Raw genomic sequence first — 25,536 nt, forward strand, 5'->3', positions numbered from 1 at the left:
AAATAATAGATGAATTAATTAATTAATATTGTAAACACGGTAAGTAGGTACCTTCATTGGACATAAAATAAAATACCTAAAAGTTTTATTTAAAGTTTTCTAAGAATCATAATGGTCGACAGTTCAGATGATGCGAAGAAAACATTCAGAGACAAAATTAAGGACAGATTTACAAGTGTGAAGCAAAAATCGTCCGAATCACTTATAAAAGCACGATCTAAACACAGCAATCGTAAACATCAAAATGTTGCATTGCAAAATGAAAATCTTTTTGATTTTTTCCCTCGAGAGAGCCAAGAAGATTACATTGAAAAAGCTATACGAGACATGGACCTGCAAACAAAGGTAAAAGTTGTTTCAACACAATTGAAACAAAAACTCAAAGAGGATGATGATTTCTTTTTACGAACGGCACTTCCAGTTACGGAAGATAAAAGCGTTGGAGTACAGAAAAAGCAACAGTCAATTAATAGTATAGATGACGAGATCAAAAGTCATGAAGATCCAAAAATTTCACCAAAGGATAAGTCAAATAAACAACCAAAGACTGCCCTGTCATATTTTGACCCAGAAATTAATATAACAAGTCACATAACACCGTTGATTATAACGAGATGGAATGATAAAGTTAGTAGCGATTTTTTATTTTGGAATGGCACCCAAAAATCATTGGGAGAATTACCAGCAAAAATTAATCCTGTCTATGAAGGTATTACTCATGGAAGAAAGCCAGTTTTTAACAGAAGAAATGACCACTTTAAGAATATAGTCAGTCATTCGAAAGATGCCAGGTATTTAAGTACAATTTATTTTTTCAATAAAATCATTAAATTGCTTCGCTAGTCATGTTGCCTCATTTAACCCAATTCCACGTTCGCCTGCTTAAAAGTCTGCTGTTTAATATTCTTTTAACAATATAATTTTAATTATGTAAGAGTTAGTGTCAGAAATCATTATGAATTTTTCTTCTTAGCTCATGCCGTTCCCTAGTTAGATGTTGTTTCCAAGAATCCCTTTCCTTTTCCTAGATCATGCCGGCATCCCATAGTTCCGCCGTATACACGTATGTGGGTGGTAATAATTGAAAAGGCAGGCCAATTCGACACTCTCTTAAGCCATCAGTAGCATGTGGCTGAACGAGGTCCAATGTGGCTTTATCACCTTCAATGTTTCTCTTAGAGTCATACCAACACAGTCCAGTGTCCACTGAAAGTGTCTGTACTCGAAGCTGGATGCCTTGAGCCTTTGTAAGATGCCAGTGCTCGCCACCTTCAAGCGGCACTGTCAGATTGCAAGTGTCGCACAGGCAGAGATGGTTTTGACCGAGCACAGCCGTGAGTCCCAGACAGTCTGAATTAAATGTTGCTTCAGCCATTCCCATTCGCACGGTGAGCTCTCTTTGTCAAGTGCCATCTGCCGTGACGTGCACCAGAAAATATCATGCAATTTAAGAGTAATCTTATTAGCTATCGTCATCACTCTCTATATACTAATCAAGGTAAAAGAATTTAATAGGATTTTAGGAGATATCCTAGAATGAATTGAAGAAACAGATTATCAGAAATATGAGTATTCAGAATTTACCTCCTTTCTAACACTATCGATGACTAATTTTCCTATTGTTTTATATTTCAGTGAGTGGTTCGATTCAGAGGGTTCAATAATAATGGAAGACGATCCTATTAGCACGGTTGATACTACAATAAAATACATTAGCAGTAAAAGAGTTGAAATATCTACGATTTTTAATGAACCTATTTACGTAAAAGCTATACATAAACATGTACCTTCGATAGCAGTTATGTCTCAACAAAATAATGATATCGACATAACTTTCGGTCAGTTCAAATTTCTTCATCATCCATTGTTCTCTATTGAACACGTATTAGCTCAAAAAATGTCAGACTTGTACAATACATATTTATTGAATCTATGTTCTACCAAGGAACAGCAGCTAGATGAAGCCTTAGTTTTATTACGAAAAACAAAGAAGGAAAGGCAAAATGATGTTTTAGAAAGAAGTGACGGCGATTACAAAAAGGTTTATAAAGATGAGATCTTCCAGAAGTGCGTTAAGGATATATCCAAATTGAGGAAATCAAGATTAAAAGAAGGCGTTAAAGAAAAGGCACTTTATAAAGCAATGGTCACTTTGTGGAAATTTATTAAGACAATTCGTAAAACACTGAACTTTACAAGCACAAATATTGTATTAGAAATAAGTAAAAAAAATATGAATCATGAAGAGGAAAGAATAAAATGGGAAGAGAGGTTTGAAGATGAATTAAATGATATCAAAGATCAAGTAAAATGTGAATATATTATGCTTAAATCTGAATATACAAAACAAAAGAAAATCAGTCCGTCAATTGGAAGCGTCGGAAAAGCCACGAAGCCAATTCTTTCTTACGATGATGATGTGACAAGAAAAGAGCTGTATGATACAATGTGTAAATGCTATCGGCAACCAGAAGAACCGCTGTTATCGTTCAATTTGAAACAAAATATAGACATTGTTACGGCAACGACCAACTCCGTTAGCGAGAGCAAAAGAAGGAATTATGTAAATAGAACGAAAATCTTTTTGAAAATAAGTGTGAATAATAAATTTGTTTGTCAAACAAAAGACTATCAGCTGAATGACGACTTTGTCATAGATATAAATGAGAAATACTCACTGAAATTATCCGAGCGTCCGTCTGTAATGTTACTGTTGATTTACGAAAAGACTTCATTCACATCAATCAATAAGATTGCGGAAGTATTATTAAATTTTTCTAATAGTCAGAATGCACAGAATAATAAATTGAAATTCCAATTTACATCGAAGCAAGAATTTTCTCACTATGGTGTTGGGTCTCATAAGACAATTTCTTCTTATATTCGTTCTAAATATCCACAATTCATAAGTAATATGAATTCTGAGTATGAAGCTAATGAGGAATTAAAATGTTGCGGACTGATCGATATAAATATCGGCTCTAAATTCAATAACGACTATAATGATCAGCATCCCGATAATCATGGCATACTATGCAATTACTTCAATATTAAACATAACGTAAACATTGATCTTCTGTCACATCTGTTCGAGAGCCTACTGGATCCAAATGATCCTGAAAATGCATATCTTTTTACATTCTACAATAAATTTTTGGACAAACCGATGAAATCAAAGCATTTTTATTTCGATAGCTATTTAAATTTTAATTTCATCAAAGAAGACTGTTTGGATATTTCTAAAATATTGGGAGTATTTGGTAAAAAGAATTACATTCGGAATGAGTTGAAAGTGTCACCGATCGACGATGATTTTGCATCAACTAGTTCCATTGACCAATATGCGAGAAGACCACGGGAGAGCGTGTTAGATAACATTTCCCGAGTGACAAATGTATTGGACCCCATCGATTTGAAACGGAGAAGTAGCATTCGTTATCTGCAGTTGGTAAATGACCATCTGTTACTGCAGAAAAAGAATTTTAGCAGCGATAAAGAATTGAGCGATATTATGATAAACTTTAAATATCCTGGAATAAGGTGAGAGTAAAAAACTTTTTATGCCAATACTGTATTAATTTCGTATGGGTTATCTTGATTATCCACACTAATTAGGGATGAAAATAGCCCTATTTTACATCCATATCAATAATTGTTGAATTCACCTTTTTTACTAATTATTGTATCATTTCCTTATAATCATATGAAACTGTTATTAGGATAGTTGAAAATTCGGTTACCAAGATTCCAGTGGCGAAGGGTGGAGGTAGGCTGTGGAAATCTAACATAAAATAGTGCACAGTAAAGTTTGTCAGTCATAAATATTTGTTTTCATTGAACTAAGAATACAAATCGCAGATGGTGTTGGTTAGTTTTTAAAATTCAATTAACCCTGCCGAAACCAAATCATAATAGATATTAGGTAAAAAAATATTTTTCTATCTATAAAATATCTAAAATTATGCCATTAAATCATATATAATTTTAGATATCTTATAGATAAATAAGAAGAGTATTTTTTATGACTGAAAGTGTGCACTATATTTATCGGATCTCCAAAGCCTACCTCCACCCTCCACTGCAAGGTTCTACTGTAAATACATAAAGTAAAATCAATGTTAAATTATGGAAATGTGATACTTAAATAATTACAAAATAAAAAAAACTTTTTATATACCACATTTTTAAATTTTCTGTTGAATCATATAAACTTGACAATTCTATGTAAGTATTAATAAATACTTTTTTTTGTACTTGATAGACATACTGAATAAATATAGAATACTGAAATGTCATTTTGATTTCCATAGTAATGGAAGTATATATTAATAATTTAGTTGCTAGGACCCCCTTAGCAACCAATAATAGTGTTTTACTTTTTACGAATTTTTTCTGAAATAACTTTCCATACAAAACAGAATTAACTGAAAATGAATTCAACTCTGCTTAAAGATTGCTAAAAGTATTAAAAGAATGCATTGTCATTGTGTTCTGATATATTCTAAAAGTTTCAAATGTCTAGCTAGTCGGGAAGTTAGTTAAAAATCGATTGCAAGATTTGTATTGGACAAACAAGAAAAAAATTGTACTGGACAAACAAGAATACGAGCTAATAAAAATGTGGTATAATAAAATTTACTACTATAATATAATACAACTGACTATTATATTATTATATAAAATTGAATTCACAGGATCATAGTCAGGCCAGTAACTCAAGTGATAGAACATTACCCGGACACTGAAAAGATTTGTGGTTTGACTCCCAATTAGTCTAATTTTTTTAGGGTATTTTAAAGAGTATTTCAAAACAATTTATTTTCAAGATTTAAGAATGCAACATTCATTTATTGAACATAATATATAATTTGAAAACACCTCAGAAAAATACATAAGCATTGGTCAAAAATCTTTTTGAAAAAAATATGACACCCAGTGTGATTCGAACCCGCGCCCCTGGGATTTACGCCCATGTGCCTTACTGACTAAGCTATGTGTGTCTTTATTTATTTGATCCAAAGTACAAATAAGCAGTTGAGTGAACATCTAACAACTAATTCTCGTACCAAATTTAAGATGCCTCCTACTATGGACGTCCACATCGCTCTGTCATGGGAGTGGTGATTTATTTTTATTAAATAGCATATTGAATTAAATCAGTGATCGCCAAATGGTCGCTCGCGGCGACACTTTCGGTACCTCGTGTATAATATTTTATCATATTTATAAATTTGCCTCTCAAATTTTATTATTGGACTCCGAAATGAAATGTAGGCATTGTTTTGTTCTACTTACTTATGTGAATCAACGTTTCCACTATGAAGGTGGTTAAAAGTAGAAACTCACAGATGTACCTACATCTTGATAATTGCTTCAGATGGAAGTGACGAGGTACTCACCGAGAATTGAAAAAATTGTGGAGGAAAATGAAATGCCATTCTTTTCACTAATTATTTTTACTTTTACTCACACTTATTTCAAGATATTTTTCAATTATTATTTTGTTTATATATAAATAATTAAAGTATGCATTTTATGTTTTGTTGGACGTTCGATGTCCTAATTTATTTTAAGTAATATAATAATACAGTGGCGCACCCAGGATTTAATATTGGGGGGGGGGCCCAAGGAGGAGAATGTAAATTAGTCCTATAGGCTCATTTTCTTCTTCACAGCCTAATTTCTCGTTTATCGGTCTTTTGTCTATTGCACTCGGTGTACCTACACCATGGTCCCCACATCCTGAAACGGGTCCTCGGGCTAGGATATTTGGGGGGCCCCCTACCTACCGCTAAGATTAAAGTCAGTGTGAAACACTACATTAACATCTTTCAAATTATGTTTTAGTTCAAATTAAGGGTACTTATACAGTGAATTATTGGCGATTTTTTATACATCTACTTTATTAATGGAGCTGTCGAGTATCGACACATAATAATCAAAAAATATATTGCACAATTATATAAGTAATTGAAAATTTTCATGGCCATGAAGTATAATAGCGCCGCAGACGACTTTTTTTTACTATTAAAGCTAATTTATGATGTGTGTTTATCTCACTTATTTGGTCAACCCGACACGCCGGGCCCCCAGGCTAGAGCCCTGTCAGCCCTCCCCAGCCATGACCTACACCACTCCGGAATTCAGGTGGACACCGAGAATTTTTTGACAGTTCCATTAGGGATTGGGTTTCTAAAAAAACCCGACATTAGTGTTTTGAAATTTTTGTGTTAGAAATTAAAATCTAAGAAATTTTTCTAAAAAGGGTGCTGGAGAATTATTACAAATCATTTTTTTGCCGTGTTTTTATTTGTCTAAGCCCAAAGGTATAGTTTATTGGCTTTGAATTTCAATTTCATTTTTGGGGGGTGCCAGGGCCCCTTGCCCCCCCCCCTGGGTGCGCCACTGTAATAATATTATTTATGGTACGATAAACGACGATGATAAAATATGTATAAGTATCTCACCAGACAATTTCAATTTCTGAAAGTAGCTCACATCCTTATTGAGTTGGAGACCACTGCATTAAATAATGTGTATGATCCTCTTCTTTTCTAGGAATATTACAGTAGACTTTCTGGGTCCGAAACGTCCACTTTTCTATCAAACAAGCCAGTCCAATTTCACACCAAAAATAAGAAGTATTGCAAATGATTACACATTGAGAGTTTGCATACTCAAAGCATTTCAACTTCCAAACAGATTGGATGACGTTCAATCGACCACTTCTAACATCAATAATGATGACGGTATTGTTATAGTTAAATCTAGTTTTGTCTTGCGGTTATATTATATTTGAATGATCATTTCATGCTTTTCTTTCTCTTTACATGAAGTGGGAATCAAGATGGTCAGTTTGAAGCCATTTGTAAGAGTCAGCTGCCAAGGGAAGAATCAAAGAACATCGACTGCCGCGGGAAATAATCCAACATGGAATGAACAGTTATGCTTAAATGTCAAGTAAATATTATTACTCTATAAACTTATACATGTAACAGATATATTATACCTTTATATCCATACTATAAAACACAGAATGTCTAGAATTCTGAGGCTACAAAACAGCAAGCTCTCTAGCGCTGAAATTTTACTGAAGATTCCTTGGCTAAAATGCATATCAACTTAAGTAAAATTAAATTAAGTCAGTCAACAACTGAATGCTGTCAAATCTGCCAAAATTTTCAGTACATTTAATATCAATAATTATTGTACCATTGTTCTAATTACTATGAGGTTTTAGCCATTTTTCGAAAATATTAAACTTCTTATGGTTTCTTTAAAATGGAAATTGGGACAAATGGGCGCTGGAATAGATTAATCTTCCAGTAAGTGCAGTTGTCGGTGGCGTTAAATCGTTCCAGTGCACTTTCTAATAACTAATATCTTTCAAGGCATAACACGTCGTCAATTATATCTTTCAACTTATTTGATGAGCAAATTGAGGATCTAATCGGAGATGACAGATTGGAGAATTCTACTGTTCACTGCCAATACAGTGCCAACTGGTTGTCCTCCTTGAAGATATCACTAGGAAGCGTGTTTTCTGAATCCAAGGTATGATAAGTTGATTTTACTAATAAGCTGTGAATTCATCATTTTAGCTCAACAGGAATAGGTATGTATTCAATGTTTTGTTTGTTTTTCAATAGATTGAAGGAACATTCTTGATGTATTCCCCTCCAGAACTACTTGGCTATAAAAACAACCCAGACGAAAGATACAATAAATCTCAACTGCCTTCTGAGGCAATGAAAAAAGATGTCACTTTAAAACAGAGGGAAGGAATATACATCTCGGTCTACTTGGAACTGTTCCCGACGTGCCTTGACATATCGGAAATATGCTGCGAGAACTTTGAGTCGAACGAAATGGACTTTATGATAAAGTATTTACAAGGGTTTACAAAGAATTATACTAGTCAATTCCCGGGCAGGAAGTTGAACTTGCTGGTCCTGGACACCAGCGGAAAGAATATCTGCATAACGAGATTCTTTCAACCTCTTCCTTTGCCACAATTTGCTGACTGCATTCGAAACATGTTTATTAATGCGTTGCAATTTGAAGAGTCTATCTCTTCAAGGAATTCTACGCCAAATAGAAGAAAAAGCATCAAGACTCTGCCCGAAAAGGATGACCAGGGGACGAAGAGTATTAAATCGTTTTCTACAAATATGGGTGACACAAGAAGTCATACGAGGACGGCGAAGAAATTTGAATTGGAAAGTCTGGATGAAAATTTGAAAGACGATTCGGATAATTCTATCATTTACAAGATACAAATTTGCACAAGATTTGTTTCGATGATACCACTATTTGAAACTAATTTAAATGATCATTCTGTGGCCCTCTCAGGAGTGGTAAGATATCCAGATTTCAATATTCAATATTAGATTTAAATATAAATTCAAAATTGCATATTGCTATGTCACGTTCATTCACACACACTAACTGGTTGAGTCGTACAAATTCATGGAATCGTTCCTACACGAGGTAGTAAAGAGATGTTTTATATTTTAGCAAACTATACGACTTGTCTGCGGTTCGATGATAGATCACACAATACTTCTGATGAATTATTTTGTCCAATTGGGAATCGACTGTTGGTTTATGTCAGGCTATGCTCTGCCACGAGGCTTATCAACCTATGTGCTCTTCAGAGAAAATCTAATAAACAATCAGATCGGATTGAAGAAAGAGTCGTACAAGTTGAAGACGTTAACGCTGAAAATTAAAAATAATTGGAAATATTATTTATACGATGCTACTACGGGCTTGAAATATGATACCAAGGATCCATTCTGTCCTCTACGGAAAGTTCACTACATCTGTAACGACGAAAATGTAAGCGTTATTTTATTATATTGATCTTTTCTACGGCCAACATTTACTTTGTGCTATGTACATAATACTTTTTAAAACAAAGATGTTTTACATTGTAAAGGTTCACCAGAAAAACAGACAATGTTGATTTTGATAGCCTTCCACCGAGAATCAACAGTGAATCAAAATAAATAATTAATTATGTACGTACATCGAAATTAATCAAAATCGCTTTTATTTGTAATTAATGATATACTTGATTTGAGTGTTAAAAAATTACAAACATGAGTGTCTCACATTCAAATACATACAGTAGAAAATTGATTAACTGGATTGAAAGAAACGATGGTACAGAATATAAACTCATATTTAATGCGTTTTGCTGCATATGCAAGTAGATATATAATATACACAGCCATGTTGTAATCATGTTTACTGTTAGCATGAAATTTACCACCTGTGAAAACTCTTAAAATCCCTTCTAAGTTCCTGGCGCTATAACCTTATGCGGGTTTTGGCGTCCTGTCGCATCTGCCTATGTCCAAAGCTGCTTCTTTGCAATTTCGGATGCTCAAACTCTTTAAATCCATCTCAATAGTATCCCTCGATTTTGCATGAGGTCGACCAGGTTTTTGTTTGCCTTTTGGCTTCCCGAATGCCAATTTATTTGATGTGTGACTTATCCATGGTCAAGCTATACAAGGCAACCCAATTAAATGTATTATACAGGATGTTTTTTTAAGCCTTGAAATTGTAAAAAATAACACAAAAAATTTTTTTTTTGAATTTTTTTAAAATTTAAAACTTCAATACATGGCATTAACCATAGAGGTATTAAATAAAAAGAGGGGCAAGGAATCGGCTTTCTCATACAACCGAATGAAGCAGGCCAACAATAGCCAACAACTTACGAGAAATAGCGACATGATAAAAAAAATACAGGGGATCACGGAGGATTTACTTTAGTCATTATAACGTACCCATGTAATATAATGTTAACATGGAAATTTTGCCGCAAATTGATTACCAGCCTGCCTCACCATACTTGCCTGCTTCACCATACTTTCATATAACCTGCCGCCCCTAGGCATTAACATTTGAAAATAAATAAGAATAAGAAATTTTGAGAAACAGTTTAAACAATTTAATGAGAAATCTGTTGCTGCTTCTTTGCTATAATTTGATATCCGTGTCTTTAGCGTTGTTTCGGAGACGAAACGCTGCATTCACACCCATTCGGTTTTTATGACTGACATGGCCGAAAATGTCACATGAATATATAGTCGAAAATAAGGACAATGATTTTATGACTTTGTAACTAAGAGATAGATCCTCCTCCAGTGACCGTTGAACCAATGTTTTAATTTTATGTCTGAACGCCAGACTGGCACCAAAAGACAAATCAATTAGGTTTTATTTCTCTCCAGTATTAAGTGCACATAAATTTGTCTTCCACGAAGGGATTATTAATCCATAGATTGCCTATACGAGGATCCTCATTATTGGGATAACATTGATTACAGATTTGAATTAATGTCAATTAAAGAAAATTCGGGTAAAGCAAGATGTGAGACGTGCTCTTTATAGAAGATGACGCAAAACTGGCGATTTCTACTGCAAACATCCCTGTATATTGCCACCAATGTAAGCACTCGTATTTAGGTCACACCTTAGTGATTCAGTAGTATGAAATGACTACCTATATTGCAAAACAATAAGTGCATGTGAAACGTCTGATCATGGTTGATTTCATCATGTAAAACCATTAACCTATTTTAAGAACAAAAACACAATGTACAAACACTTGCACTGGTTTTAAAGATTTTATTGGAATTTTCAGTATAGGCATTTGGACGCCAAAAATTTCGCAGACCACCAGAAAATTTCTGCGGACCACCGGTTGAGAAACACTGGTCTAGGCCGTGCCAACAAAAAAACCTATGTGCCACTAAGTTGTTGACCACTGACCTAGATTATTAACTGACATTATATGCCGTAGAAATATCAAATGATATAATAATTTAAGTCTGTCTCGAATCGATCTGCAAAATTTTTCAGATATGGGTGAATATTCAGCCGGTAGAGCGGTGTGATTTGATTAGATTTAATTTAAACGACACATCTGACTGGCGAGCGGTGTTCCAAAAGGGTGGCAGGATCACGTGTCCCACAGCGCTGCCCACTCTACTCTCGTACGTTAGCGCAGAGGAACCCCTCTACGTTTACAATACGCAAGACGGTCCACTTTTAAGACAGAGTATAGAGGATAAGATCAAGGTTAAAATGCAGAAATGGCGAGGGCACAGAAGGACTGTTTGGAATCGGTGAGCGTAAAATTATTGCTAATAAATTTATTTTTAAATATAAAAAATCATGGCCGATTCATTAAATTGACTGTTTATTACAGGTCTTTTTTCGTTTGTTTTATTGTCATGCAATTAATGTCCATTCAGGCGTGGCAGGTGGCAAAGAGAGGAACGATATTTTATGAAATATAATTTTATTATTGCCGATTAAAAAACTTATGTCTCATAGGCAGAGAAAAATAAAATGACGGAGTGGAATTACTATGCATTTATAATACATACAATGAAAAAAAAGAGCCAATTGTTTAAAACAGCGGTTCCCAACCTGTGGTAGGCGAGTGGATAGTTGGTGGTACGCGAAAAATAATCCGTAATGGCGGACATAAAAAGTAAAAAAAAATCAGTCATAAAAATAGCATTTAAACTATTGTATTTTTTCTATAATTCATAATTTCGGTAATAAAAATATTTTTAAATACAATTTCATTAATATTATTATATTTAAAACAAAAATTGGCGTTGCTGTAAATTTGTAAAAATGAAAGTATGAATTGTCTCGTTTTCATCAGAAGAATTTTTACATTTACCGTGTTTAATTAATTTTATATACATATATTTTCTATTAATATCGGTAATTTTTGGAAAAAAATTGCCTGCGGCGGATTTCATTTTTTTTATACAAATAATTTTATTTAATTCTATGTAATTTTTTTTTTAATAAAAATTATTTAAAAAAAACTTCTTTAACCTTTCAGCTGCCCGGCCGATATACAGAGTTTATACTAACAGGGCCCAAGAATTATATATTTCAATAAAATAAAAAATTCTACATAAAAATATAAAAATATAGCACTCACGTTGATATGATGTCATGAAAAGCTCCAAAAACAAATTATTCATACGAAATCTCGTAAATCTGTCATCACATTTGCACTAGAATTAGGGTTGCCACAAACCACTTCACTTAAAAAAAAATAGTTTCACGAATAAAGTAACTTCACCAAACAGACAACGATAAATATTTACAATAAAGAAAGTTTATAACTATATTTACTACACTATATTTATACTATATTTACACATATAAACAAAAAAAAAACACTAAAAATTTTCTTCCGTATGGAAAATTTCAAAACAAGGCTCGAAACATAGAGCAATGTCACATTGTTTACATAAATATCTAGTTTCTTTACGTTTTTTATCAGTTTTGGAATTGAAACACACATAACATCGTCGAGTAGCATTGGTTTTTTTTATTGTCGACGGAATTTTGCCCAAAAAATGGCGTTCGGTAAGCCTAGCTGGCAATGGAGCCTTCCGTTTCAAATTCTGCCGTGGTTCAGTCTTATGATCTTCGATCAACTGTGTCAGCACATGTATTTGAAAATCTCCCAAGGGTTGCTTCTTGCCAGTTTTTTCTTGGTGGATGACGTGGGCATTCAGTAGACACAGATCAATAAGGTGAAAAAATACCTTTTTGTACCACTTGATCGTTTTTCTGGCACATGTGACGGAAGAAATGACCATGTCACCATGATCCACTGCACCCATGTTTTTGTTATACTCTACTATGCACTCGGGTTTCACAATCGGCTCTTTCGATTTGTAATCGACTTTTCCTGTCGGCTTAGTAACATTGGTATGCAGAGTGGTCAACATTGTCACATCTTTTTTATCTTTCCAAGAGAGAGCCATCATATCGTCCGTGTGAAACGATTCGGTTTCACCTTTTTTTAATTTGGTGGTGAAATTTGGCATCCCGAGTCTATTCCGTCGTACTGTTCCGCAAGCATTTGTACCATTTTCATGCAAAAATTTGAACAGTGTTGGACTACTATACCAGTTATCGATATATAACGTGTGGCCCATGTTCAAATATGGCTTCAGTAAAGTGGCCACAACATTTCCTGATATGCCAATATAGTTTAGCTTGTCGATCTCCGTTTGTTTTCCCGTATATATAATTATATCTAAAACAAATCCAGTATGGCAATCGGCCATTACAAATATTTTTATCCCAAATCGACTAGCCTTTGTTCGGATAAATTGTCGAAACGAAAGTCTACCTTTGAATAAAAGAAGACTTTCATCAATACATATGTTTTGATGAGGGTACAATAGATTTTGAAAAGTGTTTTTCAATGAAGTTAAAACCTGTCGAATTTTAAATAAACGATCTCCTGAAACCTGTGCTTCGTTATCGCAAAAGTGGAGCATACGAAGCAACATTTCAAAACGATTTCTTGACATAGACTCCGAAAAATACGGTGAAAATAAGCATCGTTTTGTTGACCAGTGTTCTGTTATTTTATTTCGAGAATTCCGCGACATCAATAAACAAATTCCCAAAAAGGTATAAAAATCATCGGTGGTACAGTCTACCCATCGCTTCAAACGGTCACTCAGTACACGCATGTTTTTGGTGGCAAACACAAATTGTCTATTCGTTTCACGAACTATCATCTCCACAAATGATACACTAACAAATAATTTGAAATAATCCGATTCACGAGCATTAGAAGGCAAATCTGATTTGCCTCCCGAAATATTTGAATCAAATGAAAAGATTCGAGGATCAAATGGGTCCGATTGCCATGAAAACGATGGTCTTTCGATACCATTTAAAATGTCTGCAGGAATATCGTCATCACAATCTTCAATATCATTTTCGTCGTCACTCGGTTCGTCTTCAGATTCGATTGTTTCCACGAGCACTTCAATCAAATCATCATCCGAATGCTGCATCAAATGCTCATCCATTTTGATTACAAATCGTCAAAAAACACGTGTAAAATAACTTGAAATCACAAAAACACTAAGAATACACTAATATTCAATGAAGTGTTGTATATCTATTACAAAACAAATACATCGAAGCAATCACACAAAGTTCTACTAAAATATCACGTAAAAAACTTCGTTACAAATTAAAATAACACTAAAGTACACAATAAATGTCAGATTTTTTGATAAAACGTGGTTATAGAACTTGTATATTGAAAACAAAATTAAAATAACTCAAAAATGATCATTCGCATGTGAAATAATACACATCAATGAAATATTCCGAGCGCGCGCGTTCAACACTAAAAATATGGGCAGAATGGCGGGCGATAGTTTGGGATTTCCCAATTTTGGCAGCCCTAATTTCGTAGAATTGAAATATGTCTGTAGTCACTGTTTTACCCACGATTTGAATCAATTTTTGTTTCGAATTATTTCAATAGATGTCACTAGCAACACCAAAATTGAGAAAAAGTCGATTTGACATTTAAAAAGGCGCGAAAATATGAATGCGTATTTCGTACGTCACGGGCGTGTATCGCGCGATCTACTATGACGCTCGTCGTACGTCACGGGCCGCTATAAGGTTAAATGTCCTGGTTTTGAATTTCGACACTTTTATTAAAAAAAAAAACATTGTGATATGTAAAGTTCAAATGTCTCATTTTTATCAGAAAAAATAAAACCTTTGGTATTTTTTTTAAACTTAAATAAATTGAGTTCTGGGAAATATTTTTTTTTTTTTTTTTTTTTTTTTTTCCGACCATGTCCGATCCTGATAGGATCATATGGGCCTCCACAGAGTGGAGGTTTGTATTGACAGATTTTGTTTTTTACGAGAAATGGATGTCAGCCACTTGCTCAACCTATTAGGTCCATACCCTGACACACACCAATTGAAAAACAATATGTGTACTTGCCAGACCCAGGATTCGAACCTGGGACCCACGGCTTTATAGTCCAACGCTTATGCCGCGCGGCCACCGTGGGCGTTGGGAAATATAGTCACCCTATAAAATTTATAATGCAAATAGAATAACAAATTTCTCGAAATACAATCATTTTTATGAAGTGGTACAATTAAGCGTAATGTACCAAGTGGTACGCGAGCCAAAAAAGTTTGGGAAACGCTGGTTTAAAACATTGTTTTTTTTTATTGCACAAAAATATTGTCAAGTCAGACAATAGTTGTGTGACATCAATTAGTCAATTCTATAGTACTATAAGGAACTTATATGTATAATAGTTCGCACCCCTAGCTCGTAAGTAACACTTTCTAAATATTTTTTGATTTGATGTTATTCGGATAAATGCAATCAGAAAGTTTACATGTCTTCTGAACGGTGGCACGTTTATGGCTGAACGTTAATGGTGACACTGCATTGATGAACATGAAGCTACCATCCAAATAATTTTAATTATTGCAATAACTAATGGAAGTTTTCCATGTGCATATTGTTTTAGGCATTGTAGCGGTGTGATGAGAAATGTACTCTGTCATTGGGAAAAATGGTACTTATGTCCATCGAAATCAAAGCCAGGACACTCACATTATATGCAACAACTATTCCTTTCATACAAGGCAAGTCAATAATAGTTATGCAAGAATAAATTATTTTAAACTTTTATTATTTTATGAATTTTGATAATTATTTATTGGTTTGCGATTTACTTGATTAACATGTCCGTTGTATATTTCAGATATATGGTTTCCCCTTAAATATGAAATACAGTTCACTGAGCGAAATAATATCTGCCGTCAAAGCGACACAAATACACCTCGATGAGCATTCAGGAGTTGAATTTGCTCTGGGGGTCGAGGTATTCCCGTATCCCAACGCAGTTTACAGTGTGTGGGTTTACCTCGCATCAGTGCTGAGACGATAGGAATATGTAAAATTGTGGATCGGTTTTGTTTATCATATTAATTCTGTTGCCTTACGAGGTTTCAATTTTTAATATCGCTACAATTGAGTTAAGTACCTACACTTTGGTTATCTGTATAGATTCACTCTGTATAGGTAAATGTGATGCTCAGGAGTGAAAATGGTAATTAACTCTGAATGTATTTTTTTAGTTCCACAAAAAGTTGCACATGTAATATGAGTCGCTAAACACGCTCTGGAGGTTTGAGTTTCAGGTAAATCATGAAAAACTATTTTGTGCATTTACGATGATGTTGATGCTAATAGTGGTGACGTTTGTATAGCGATTTAAACGTATGCTAAAAATCATGATTTGAATCGCGACGTCTGATTGGTCGGCTATAGAGAGGATTTAGTAACCTGTTATTTATCCTAGACCTGATTTGGCGACTCAAGTCAATATCCGTTTAGATTTTTTTAGGAAACAGTGGAATTTTAAACTAGCACCTTGATAAGCTGGTAGACACATTGATATACTACATACGTACATTTAAAACTAATTTTACAGAAAAATCGTCCAGCGACTCATGAAAAACAGTTTTATCACTGTTAAAAACCTCATCACTGCCAGCCAATTTTTTCTAGGTGGACACTATTTTTGGAATAAAATAAATCCCCTAAAAAACATAAAATAGAAACAGAACGATAAATATTTGTGAAAACTTACCAAATCAACATGTTTCTCGAGTTTATCATGAATATTTTCACACTAAAATGATAAATATTGTTTAGAAAATATACACAAACAGTTTATTCAGAAAATAAGACGATTACAAGAACACGTGAGTTAACTCCTCTGGCAGTGATCAGGGATTAATTTCATTACCTACATCTTTTTTTTCTATTTGTCATGTTAGTTAAAAGAATCTGTAAAATATATACCCATTGTGATACTTACTACATCTACATGTATTGTTATTTGGAATGTATTGAATTTGGTGTAAGGATGGGTTTTAATGGGGTAAATAAAAGATTGGACAGTATTAACCTTATCTCTGTGCCATTTGCGGAACAGGTTTATTTGATGATAGAATGAGACAGTACATATTATTATGGGGTCAAATCTTAAATTAAGTACCATTGCATCAAAAGATAAAACAAAAGCAAACATTTGATTTCAGATAACAGAGAGCGAAGTTAGAAAAAAAAATCCAGTGATTATATTATTGAATAGGAAATGAATAATAATTAATAATATTGATGTATAAAAGTGACCGTTGACATTAATTTTATGTTAGTACAGAATTTAGAAAATGATTCGATCGTAACTGATAATAGTGATATGTATAAAAAAAATTGATCATTTATGACATACAAGTCAATATAGTTAATTATTATTAACAGTAGATTATAAATATAAATGGTATAATAATCACAATGCCTAAATTTTTAATATTCTTAAACATGCGGTCGTTGGGTATCAATGAAAATAATCTGCCTCGCTGACCGTATTAATTTAAACCCTATAGTGAAAAATATATTAAAAGCTAGAATACTATATAAGATTAAAGTAAATTGAATAGGTAGTAGAATCGTTTCTTCCACGCAGTCTCGGCGGCGGGGGCCGCGGCAGACTTCTGATGAAATTCTATGACCAGCATTGTAATGGCGAAACAACGTTACATTATTGTTGCTGTAACAGATTTATCGAGCACCAATATTGTCATCTCATTTGTGTGTCGATGACAAACTAATTATTTTTCAATATCTCATAACTTAACACCTAAAGTTCGTTCAGATAAAACCGTAATAATTTACTCGAATGCGAATGTTCTGTTAATAAACAAGACATCTATTAAAAACATACCGTACAAAATTCACGACTCGAAAACCTTTTCGTTAAAAAAATAATGTTTATCTATGGGTAAGAGATTTCTGTCCAAGAATTTTGATTTGAAACTGACCGTGCGCTTCGTGGAACATTTCAGTTGACAGTATTCCAACAGCGGATAACTAATACTGGTGGAATTGAGCAATAGGTCCCCGGAATGCATCCGACGAAAAGGATTGACGCACAAAATATAAGATGCGAGCTTTAAATGAATAAATAATGACGACTACAACAAAAGTGAAAGAAAGCAATAATCGATGAGAAGTATAAAAGTTATATGGGAGGTGTGGGGGAAGTCCTGGAGCGCTTCAGTTGTTGGATGTAGTGACGTTGAATGGGTTTGTGCAGGGCCAGCTGCGCCAGAGCCTCCTCGATGGGGAACCACTGTCTTTTGCGGCCCATCTGCCGGGAGTCCTCCCACTCGGCCAGCTCTTGGGTCACCATCATCACATAGACTTGAGTGCGGTGCATATGTTCCAGGTTCTGAAATCATCAAGCGTTAAAACAGTCAGACCACATTACATATTATATAATATACCTATATCAGTTATCTGGTCAATCTGGTTTTCATCCAAGAGTTTGAACTACCATAATAAGAGGAGTAACATAAATTTTCACTTTCAGAATATTTTTAGAACGGTTGATTTTTTAACTAAGTATAAAAAAATTTAAAATTCCCGGATTAGGGGCATCGAATGCATTGACTGTAAGTGTTAGCCTGCTGTTTATGTGTTGCTTACGTATTGTTATTTGTGTTTTTACGTGATTGTTCAGCTAAATGATTATTTTTAAGGCTTATAATACCATTGCAAGGTTGTTGTTTTTTACAAATGAATCTGTAAAGCGAAATGACTTTAATCTAATTTTATCAATGGCCTTAATAACCGTCAATAGATTGAGCTTGTATTTAGTGAAAAGAATACCTCCAATATTACACGGCCTGTAAAAACTAGTGTCACGGTGAAAAAATAATTTAGACGACCAGAGGTGGCTTAAAAATCGTCTAGCCATGACATTAATTAATCGAATTACAGTCGAACTCGGTTATTACGATCACGGATATAGTGAGATCTCGGATGTAACGAGGAAACATTCTTGACATTTTGGTTTATGATTTTCATCATACATTTATTCACTTTTATAACGAGGTCCTTATCGGATATACCAAGCTAAAATATCATCAAAATTTTTCTTAAAACTTTTAATGTGTCAATCGTTTAAAAACATTTCGACCCTAACCAATAAAATCCGGCAGGACAGGATGCCGCTGAGTTCGGATTACGTTTATGACAGTAGTTAAGTATCTACCTAATTGGTGTTTTCGCCGACAACATTGAAAAAATATTAACGCATATGGTTGAAAAAAAAATCCAAGGTTTGTGAAGTAAGTAGGTACCTAACAGCTATTATTACAATAAACAACTTCTTTTGTAGTTTAGGAATGCCATGCTTGTTTCGGGGAAAAATTCTAATTGTGTATTTTTGTTTGAATTGTATTTTTTTGTATTATGTGACCGCTCATTTAAAAATACCTATTCTCTGATATAACGAGTAACGCTTATAACGAGCAAATTTAGTCGGTCTCATCTTCCTCGTAGTAACCAAGTTCGACTGTATGTTGTTTGGCAAGTAACTACTTTTATACAGAAATGATTACTGAACTTTCTCATTCAGTTATATAGGTATGAAAAAGACCGAAGGATCTAGAAGAAAGATGTATGTATGATATGCCCTGCAGTGGTCATGGTATATTTCTGGCATGGCCCCCACATCCTAAAACGCCCCCCCCCTACCTATCGCTAAGTTTAATGGCATGTGTGACACACAACAGAAGCGTTTTCAAAATTGTGTTAGAGATAAAAGTAAGGGCCTTCGGTTTATTTTTAGGGATGTTTGTAGTTTAAATACATCTACTTGAACTATGTAGTTGTCAAGTATCAATACAAAACAATCAAAATGCATCTAACAACCTCATTTTTTGTAAAATTGTCTCTCGTGAAATAGCACCACAGACGACTTTTTTAACATACTATTTGAGCAAATTTGTGATGTGTGTTTATCTTAAATATCTGATTGACCCGCCACGCCGGGCCCCCCTGAGCCCGGGCCCCTAGACTAGAGCCCTATCAGCCCCCCCCCCCTTGTGGGGCCATAATTTCAGGGCCCTGTATAGTCAAGTCATGTCACGAAATTGAGAGCAATACAGTATACACCAAACTGTCTTTTAACAGAAATTTTTATTACCGAAGAGTTGTCGGTAAGTTAAAATGAATGTCTGGTTTGACTTTATCTTGCCAATCACCCAATTTTAGTATTAAAAAAAGTCTATAAGTAGGTATATCAAAATTGAAAAATGTTTTTTTAATGTTATAAATTCCTATAATAAGGCAGTTAAGTGTATCAGAAGTAATCCATCGATGTCTTCACAAAACAGAATGCAAAATATATCCATAATTTGTAAAGGTACCCCATGTTCATTGCGAGCCTGTACATAATTGTAATGTAACTATCACAATTCCAAAAATACACATGGAAATTATCTTTTTTAGCTTCCCTTTTATATATAAAGAAAAATTATATAAAGAGCCAAGTTGTTCCATTTACGATATTAGAAATTTGGCACCTGCAGTTGGGTGTTTTGTGTAAATAACGATAACGCATTTATTTATAAGTTTAGGAGTTTGAGATTTTGTCTGAGCATAGAAAACATGCTTTATAACAAAATGCCATCGAAATCTCATTTTTGGTCAAAAGTACAGTTAGCTGGTTTGCAGATTAAGCAGTCGATGTGCCACACGCTGGGAATCGTCATATGTGGAAATATAAGAGTACAGATTATTTTACAGTTATCGACACATTTTACATAATAAGTGCAGACAAGCCAAGCAAGGTAAACTATGTAGATTCATTTATGTAATGCCGAAATAAATAATTTTTTATTTATTAATAAATCGATTTCATAATCAATTTTTCAAATCCACCGTTGATCGAGAAATTCCCCACACCGATCAATATCTGCATTAAAAAAAAAATCAATGTTGGTATAGCTAGCTAGCTATACAAAGTCAAATGAATATTCATCGTGTGAAAACAGATGTCACGAATATATGAATATTTTTGAAATAAAGATTGGTTCATTACACAAAATAGTTTTCATAATGAAATTTTAGAATTCAGGGGCCTGAAAGAGCTTCATGAAGTCATTAGAGATAAAACGCAGAGCGAGAGGAATACTATTGACTTTCCAGTAGTAATCTAACATTATTAAGAGCGGCCGTGTTGACATCATCGCTGAGAAGTTTACCAATGCCCCGGCCCGACTATATTTATATACATAATGTACACAAGCTTGCCGATTAGCAGGATTCTATCCGATATCATATTTACCTAACAAAGTTTAGGCTGAGTCGGTTACTTTCAAAGTGGGATTTTATTTCCTGTTTGTCTGCCAGGATTGAATTGTAAACTTGTAACGAATTCATGCAATCTTTATGCTGCCAATGTAAGACCATGGATTGTCATTTTTTAAATCTCCCACAATTCTTTAAAGAACTCGATTATTACAGAACATTTCTACCAATGGCTTAGGAATCGATGTATTAATATTGTAATTGAGCATATTATTTATGCAGAGAAATATACACCTGTGTTAGGTGATTAAAACTACACACCTATACAGGCGGCCCTCGACTTTTGCACGTAATTGGTTCATGTGTTCTAATGTTGAATGTTCGAAAATAGAGGGATGTCAAAAAGTGTACTTTAAAATATTTATTTAACAATGCAATAAAGTTAACGAGGCGTATTAGCAATCACGTGTTTTCTTTATAAATTTGTCAAGAGATAGTTGAATACCACCCTTTTACGTATTCGAGAAGGTGACGAGGAGAGGAGGAGTGACTGCATGGTAGCGCACGGTTTTTGCATTATAAACAAAATCTTAATTTTAAGAAATGTAGGCAATAGCGAATTGTGCACGTTCGTAAGTCGAGGGCCGCCTGTATACAGTATATTAGATTTAATGATAAATACCAAATAACTACATCTGAGTGTTAACAATTTTTAAATGGATACACAAACGGATGTTTCGTGATATTTTAGTACTGTTTTACAAATCGAAGGAGGCATATTATTTGAAATCTTCTCTATGGATTTATGGATCATTTTTGATTGAAGGGATCCTATATTCAGGAGAAGAACATAGAAAAATACCTTATATATTATCACCTTAAACACAATGACTCATTTTCGACCAAATTGTGGACTGGCTGCTTTCTGCACGACTACATCAAGATTAAAGTAGGACGAGTGCACTGGTAACCAAACTGAGCAAATCGACTCATAAGTTAAATATGGTATTATATATTCTACATAATTGTTTTTAACATTCTGTAAATGAGGTTTTGTTATCAAGTGATATTACTATTCTAAGAAAAATGTTGATATTGATGTAATATTATGTTAATTGTATTATTATCTGAAGGGGTACATATCAGGCAAAAATGTTCAAATTAGATATGCTGCTATGAAAAGAATAATATTTTAAACACATGAATCCTCTAATATCTATGATATTAATTTATATGAAATTTTAAATTGCACTGATAAATGATTCAGGATATACGACCAAGCCACGGAAAAAAGGCATTTACCGGCATAGCAGGATGTAGTAATATTGAATCAACCAAATTTGCTATTGGGTCCGCAGTATAGGTATTCAGTGTGTACATTCAAATGGAGTAATTTTTCTTGTAGGGTACACATGCCGAAAGAAGTTGTCTGCCGGCCAAATTTGGAATTAAGACTATTAAGTAGTGTTTTAAAAAATAAACTACAAAAGAAGTTGTCTAGCGTTTGCGTGATACTAAATTGTGATGAAGAACGGTATATTGGATTAGGTTAAAATTAGAAAGATTTTAATCATTGTCCACTGGGGTGACATAACAAGCATGTATTATAATTCTTTTCGATGTTATGAGCAGGATTGGGAAACCTTTTTACATACTCGTGCTAAAATTTTCCCAAATATTATTTTTTGACTGATGTGCTGAGCGTTTTTTCATGGAGAAAAAAATGGTTTTTAAGAATGCTATTAAAAATGATGATATTCTAGACATCACTCACCGAACATAGCACACATTACGCTATACATTTCGGTCCACCAATTTTGAAGCTGTCTGCCAAAATTACTACATGCTCCACCAAGTTCTTGTTTCTTATTCGGTACAGCCATTTTTGTGGGTAGAAATGAAATTGTTTCCAACTGTATTACTTTGTTTGGTTCCTTACGCACAAATTGACACTAGAATTGCTAGATGAGGCATTCTCTCACTACAGTGGCCTCAAGCATTGTAAATCGATCAAAATCAGAGGTTTGCGGTGTGGCTTCCCCGGCCGCCTGATGAGGTTAGTGCGATAAGATTATACCTATGTGACACATAAAGCCTAAAGACCGACCTATTCAATTATATATTTACATTAAACGTAATACTTATTCTTAAGAGTATTTGCCTGCTATTTTTTATACAATGCGATCAGCAATTTATTATATAGGTATATTTTTTCTCTTTAAAATAAAACATTTGCGTGCCATAGGTTCGCCACTGTTATAAAGCCATTACAGGCTAAATCATCAAGAATATTAAATTGGGAAGAGTTACGGAACACGACTAAACATTTACGTTGTAAAGTCATACGATATTGTATGTATACAGTATCATGTCAAGTAATAAAAATGTTAAAAATGGTCTGAAATCATTAGTTGATAATTACAAGATAAGAACTATTACCACATTTTTAAATTTTCTGTTGAATCATATAAACTTGACAATTCTATGTATTAATAAATACTTTTTTTTGTACTTGATAGAAATACTGAATAAATATAGAATACTGAAATGTCATTTTGACATTTCATTTTGATTGAACGCACGTATATATTAATAATTTAGTTGCTAGGACTAGACACACAAGAAAAAATTTGTACTGGACAAACAAGAATACGAGTTAATAAAAACGTGGTAAAAACCAACCGAAACCTAAAACAATCCACTGATTTTTGGGTTACAATGGGTTGTCTTACGTCTCCAAAGAATACGGCAACAAAAATGACACGCTATATATTATATTATGGGTAATTTTATAGTAGTCCATATCGTCATTTGAGTTATGGTGTTTTGAGACCAAAAGCCGAACCGAAACCTAACACAACCTACTGTAACCCAAAAATAAATAGCTAGTTAGGTTTTGGGTTGTTTTTCAGTAGGTTGTGTTAGGTTTTGGTTTGGTTTTTTGTCTCAAAAGACCTCGATTACAAAAACGATGTGGAGCACTATTTATAGCTTTACCATAATGTATTTATTGTATATTTACCTAGGTCACATTTAAATTTAAAATGTTTCAGTAAAGTTCATACATTGATAAAACATAATATCGAAAACAGGGTAAAAGCAATTGGCTGATATTTTTAGATTCCCATTTTGTGAAAGCAATCATTGTCCGAAGCAACTCTTGCGATGAAGAATGACGTTTAAATTGTTTTGACGCTAAATGCTTAAAACTTCAGCCAAACTGTCATCACTAGCAGAATGACAGCCACTATATTATGACGAGTGTATTAATTGCAGAAATGCGCACCTCAAACATTCCGAGGTAGCGTCCCAGTTTCCCGACTACGCCGGCTTCTTCAAACACCTCCCGCATGGCAGTCACCGAAGGCTCCTCGTTTGGTTCGACTCCTCCGCCAGGCACTATCCAGTTGTCCGGTCGGCGTGACGAAGTTACCAACAAAACCTACAAATCAATTCGACACGGATGTTACATCGCAGTGAGATCGGTAAACGTAAACAAGCATTGGCAAATTTTTAGTATGATACTTAATGAAATATGTTTGCAGAACCTAACCTCAGATTCGGCATCGGAGCGGACACAAATACAAGCGGCGCGTCTTCGGAAGCCATCCGCGTCGTATATCCTGACTGAATTGGGTTTTTCCTTCACCATGTTTACAGGATATATCCAAAAAAGAACTTAAAGTACAAACGTAACCGAAATCGGACTCAAAACACGAACAAAACCACAACTAATTGAAAAATTTAATGATCAACAACCGCCATAACTAGTGTACTCCATAATATTTTCAGGCATTTTCAGCACTTCACCGATTGTACGAACATTCAAGCGGGTACGAATGATCACCGATAGCGAACTGTTTAAACAGTGTTTAAGCTACAACTAGCTTTTAATAGAATATTTAGGGCCCATGTTGCATGGCGCGTGACAGACGGTTTCTCATTGCAAAAATCGAAATGGAAACTGAACAAGGGTAGCGGAGACTACCGATCCCATCAGCTGACAGGAGGAAATGAGATACCATTAAGTAAACATCGTATTCCCGAGCGCACCAAACGACGCTTTTCAAATAAATATTGTTTGTTTAAAAAATACGAGTAGAGTACTGGTATTATTTAAATAACTACGTAATAAAAGTAAGACGTTTCATTTAAACGTCAACGTGATAAAAGTGAAAACCAAAATATAACGTAATATAATTACTGGTAATTATTATACCTCTATAGTATGAATGAGGATTACCTAGTATATTAGTCTATGGAATTACCTTCTGTAATTTTGTGAACGTGTTTTAACTTTACTATCTTCACGTCAAATATATGGCGGTCAATTTGAAATTAAGAACTGTCAGAAATGCATTTCAAAGACCCAATCAAGTAAATAAAATATTTATATAATAAATGAAATATATTAGAAATTTGTATTTTACGATATGTATAATATTGAATAAAAAATAGATTCTACCTAAATGAAAGTCACGATTTCAAAAATATATAGATTTATTTCCACAATGCATACA

At 34.0% G+C, this 25,536-nt stretch overlaps 2 protein-coding genes across 2 annotated transcripts; one reads left to right on the forward strand and one right to left on the reverse strand.

Annotated features, from left to right (window-relative positions):
• Window positions 1-6,847: 6,847 nt before the first annotated feature.
• On the forward strand, window positions 6,848-16,734 carry Cc2d2a (Coiled-coil and C2 domain containing 2A). Its single transcript, XM_085960025.1, has 7 exons — window positions 6,848-6,960; window positions 7,392-7,554; window positions 7,650-8,357; window positions 8,518-8,841; window positions 10,879-11,144; window positions 15,375-15,492; window positions 15,612-16,734. The coding sequence occupies exons 1-7, from the start codon at window positions 6,848-6,850 to the stop codon at window positions 15,795-15,797; spliced, it is 1,878 nt and encodes a 625-aa protein (XP_085816151.1). The 3' UTR covers window positions 15,798-16,734.
• Window positions 16,735-16,818: 84 nt separating this feature from the next.
• Aps (diphosphoinositol polyphosphate phosphohydrolase 1 Aps) lies at window positions 16,819-25,032 on the reverse strand. The gene is made up of 3 exons (XM_085959398.1): window positions 24,570-25,032; window positions 24,303-24,458; window positions 16,819-18,149 (listed from the first exon to the last, which is right to left on the reverse strand). Exons 1-3 carry the CDS (start codon window positions 24,666-24,668, stop codon window positions 17,940-17,942), a joined length of 465 nt encoding a protein of 154 aa, XP_085815524.1. The 5' UTR covers window positions 24,669-25,032; the 3' UTR covers window positions 16,819-17,939.
• Window positions 25,033-25,536: the final 504 nt, after the last annotated feature.

This window comes from Rhyacophila brunnea, unplaced genomic scaffold (assembly GCF_057557595.1).
Source record: "Rhyacophila brunnea isolate RB1 unplaced genomic scaffold, BYU_Rbru_1.0 scaffold_9, whole genome shotgun sequence".
NCBI classification, from domain to species: domain Eukaryota; kingdom Metazoa; phylum Arthropoda; class Insecta; order Trichoptera; family Rhyacophilidae; genus Rhyacophila; species Rhyacophila brunnea.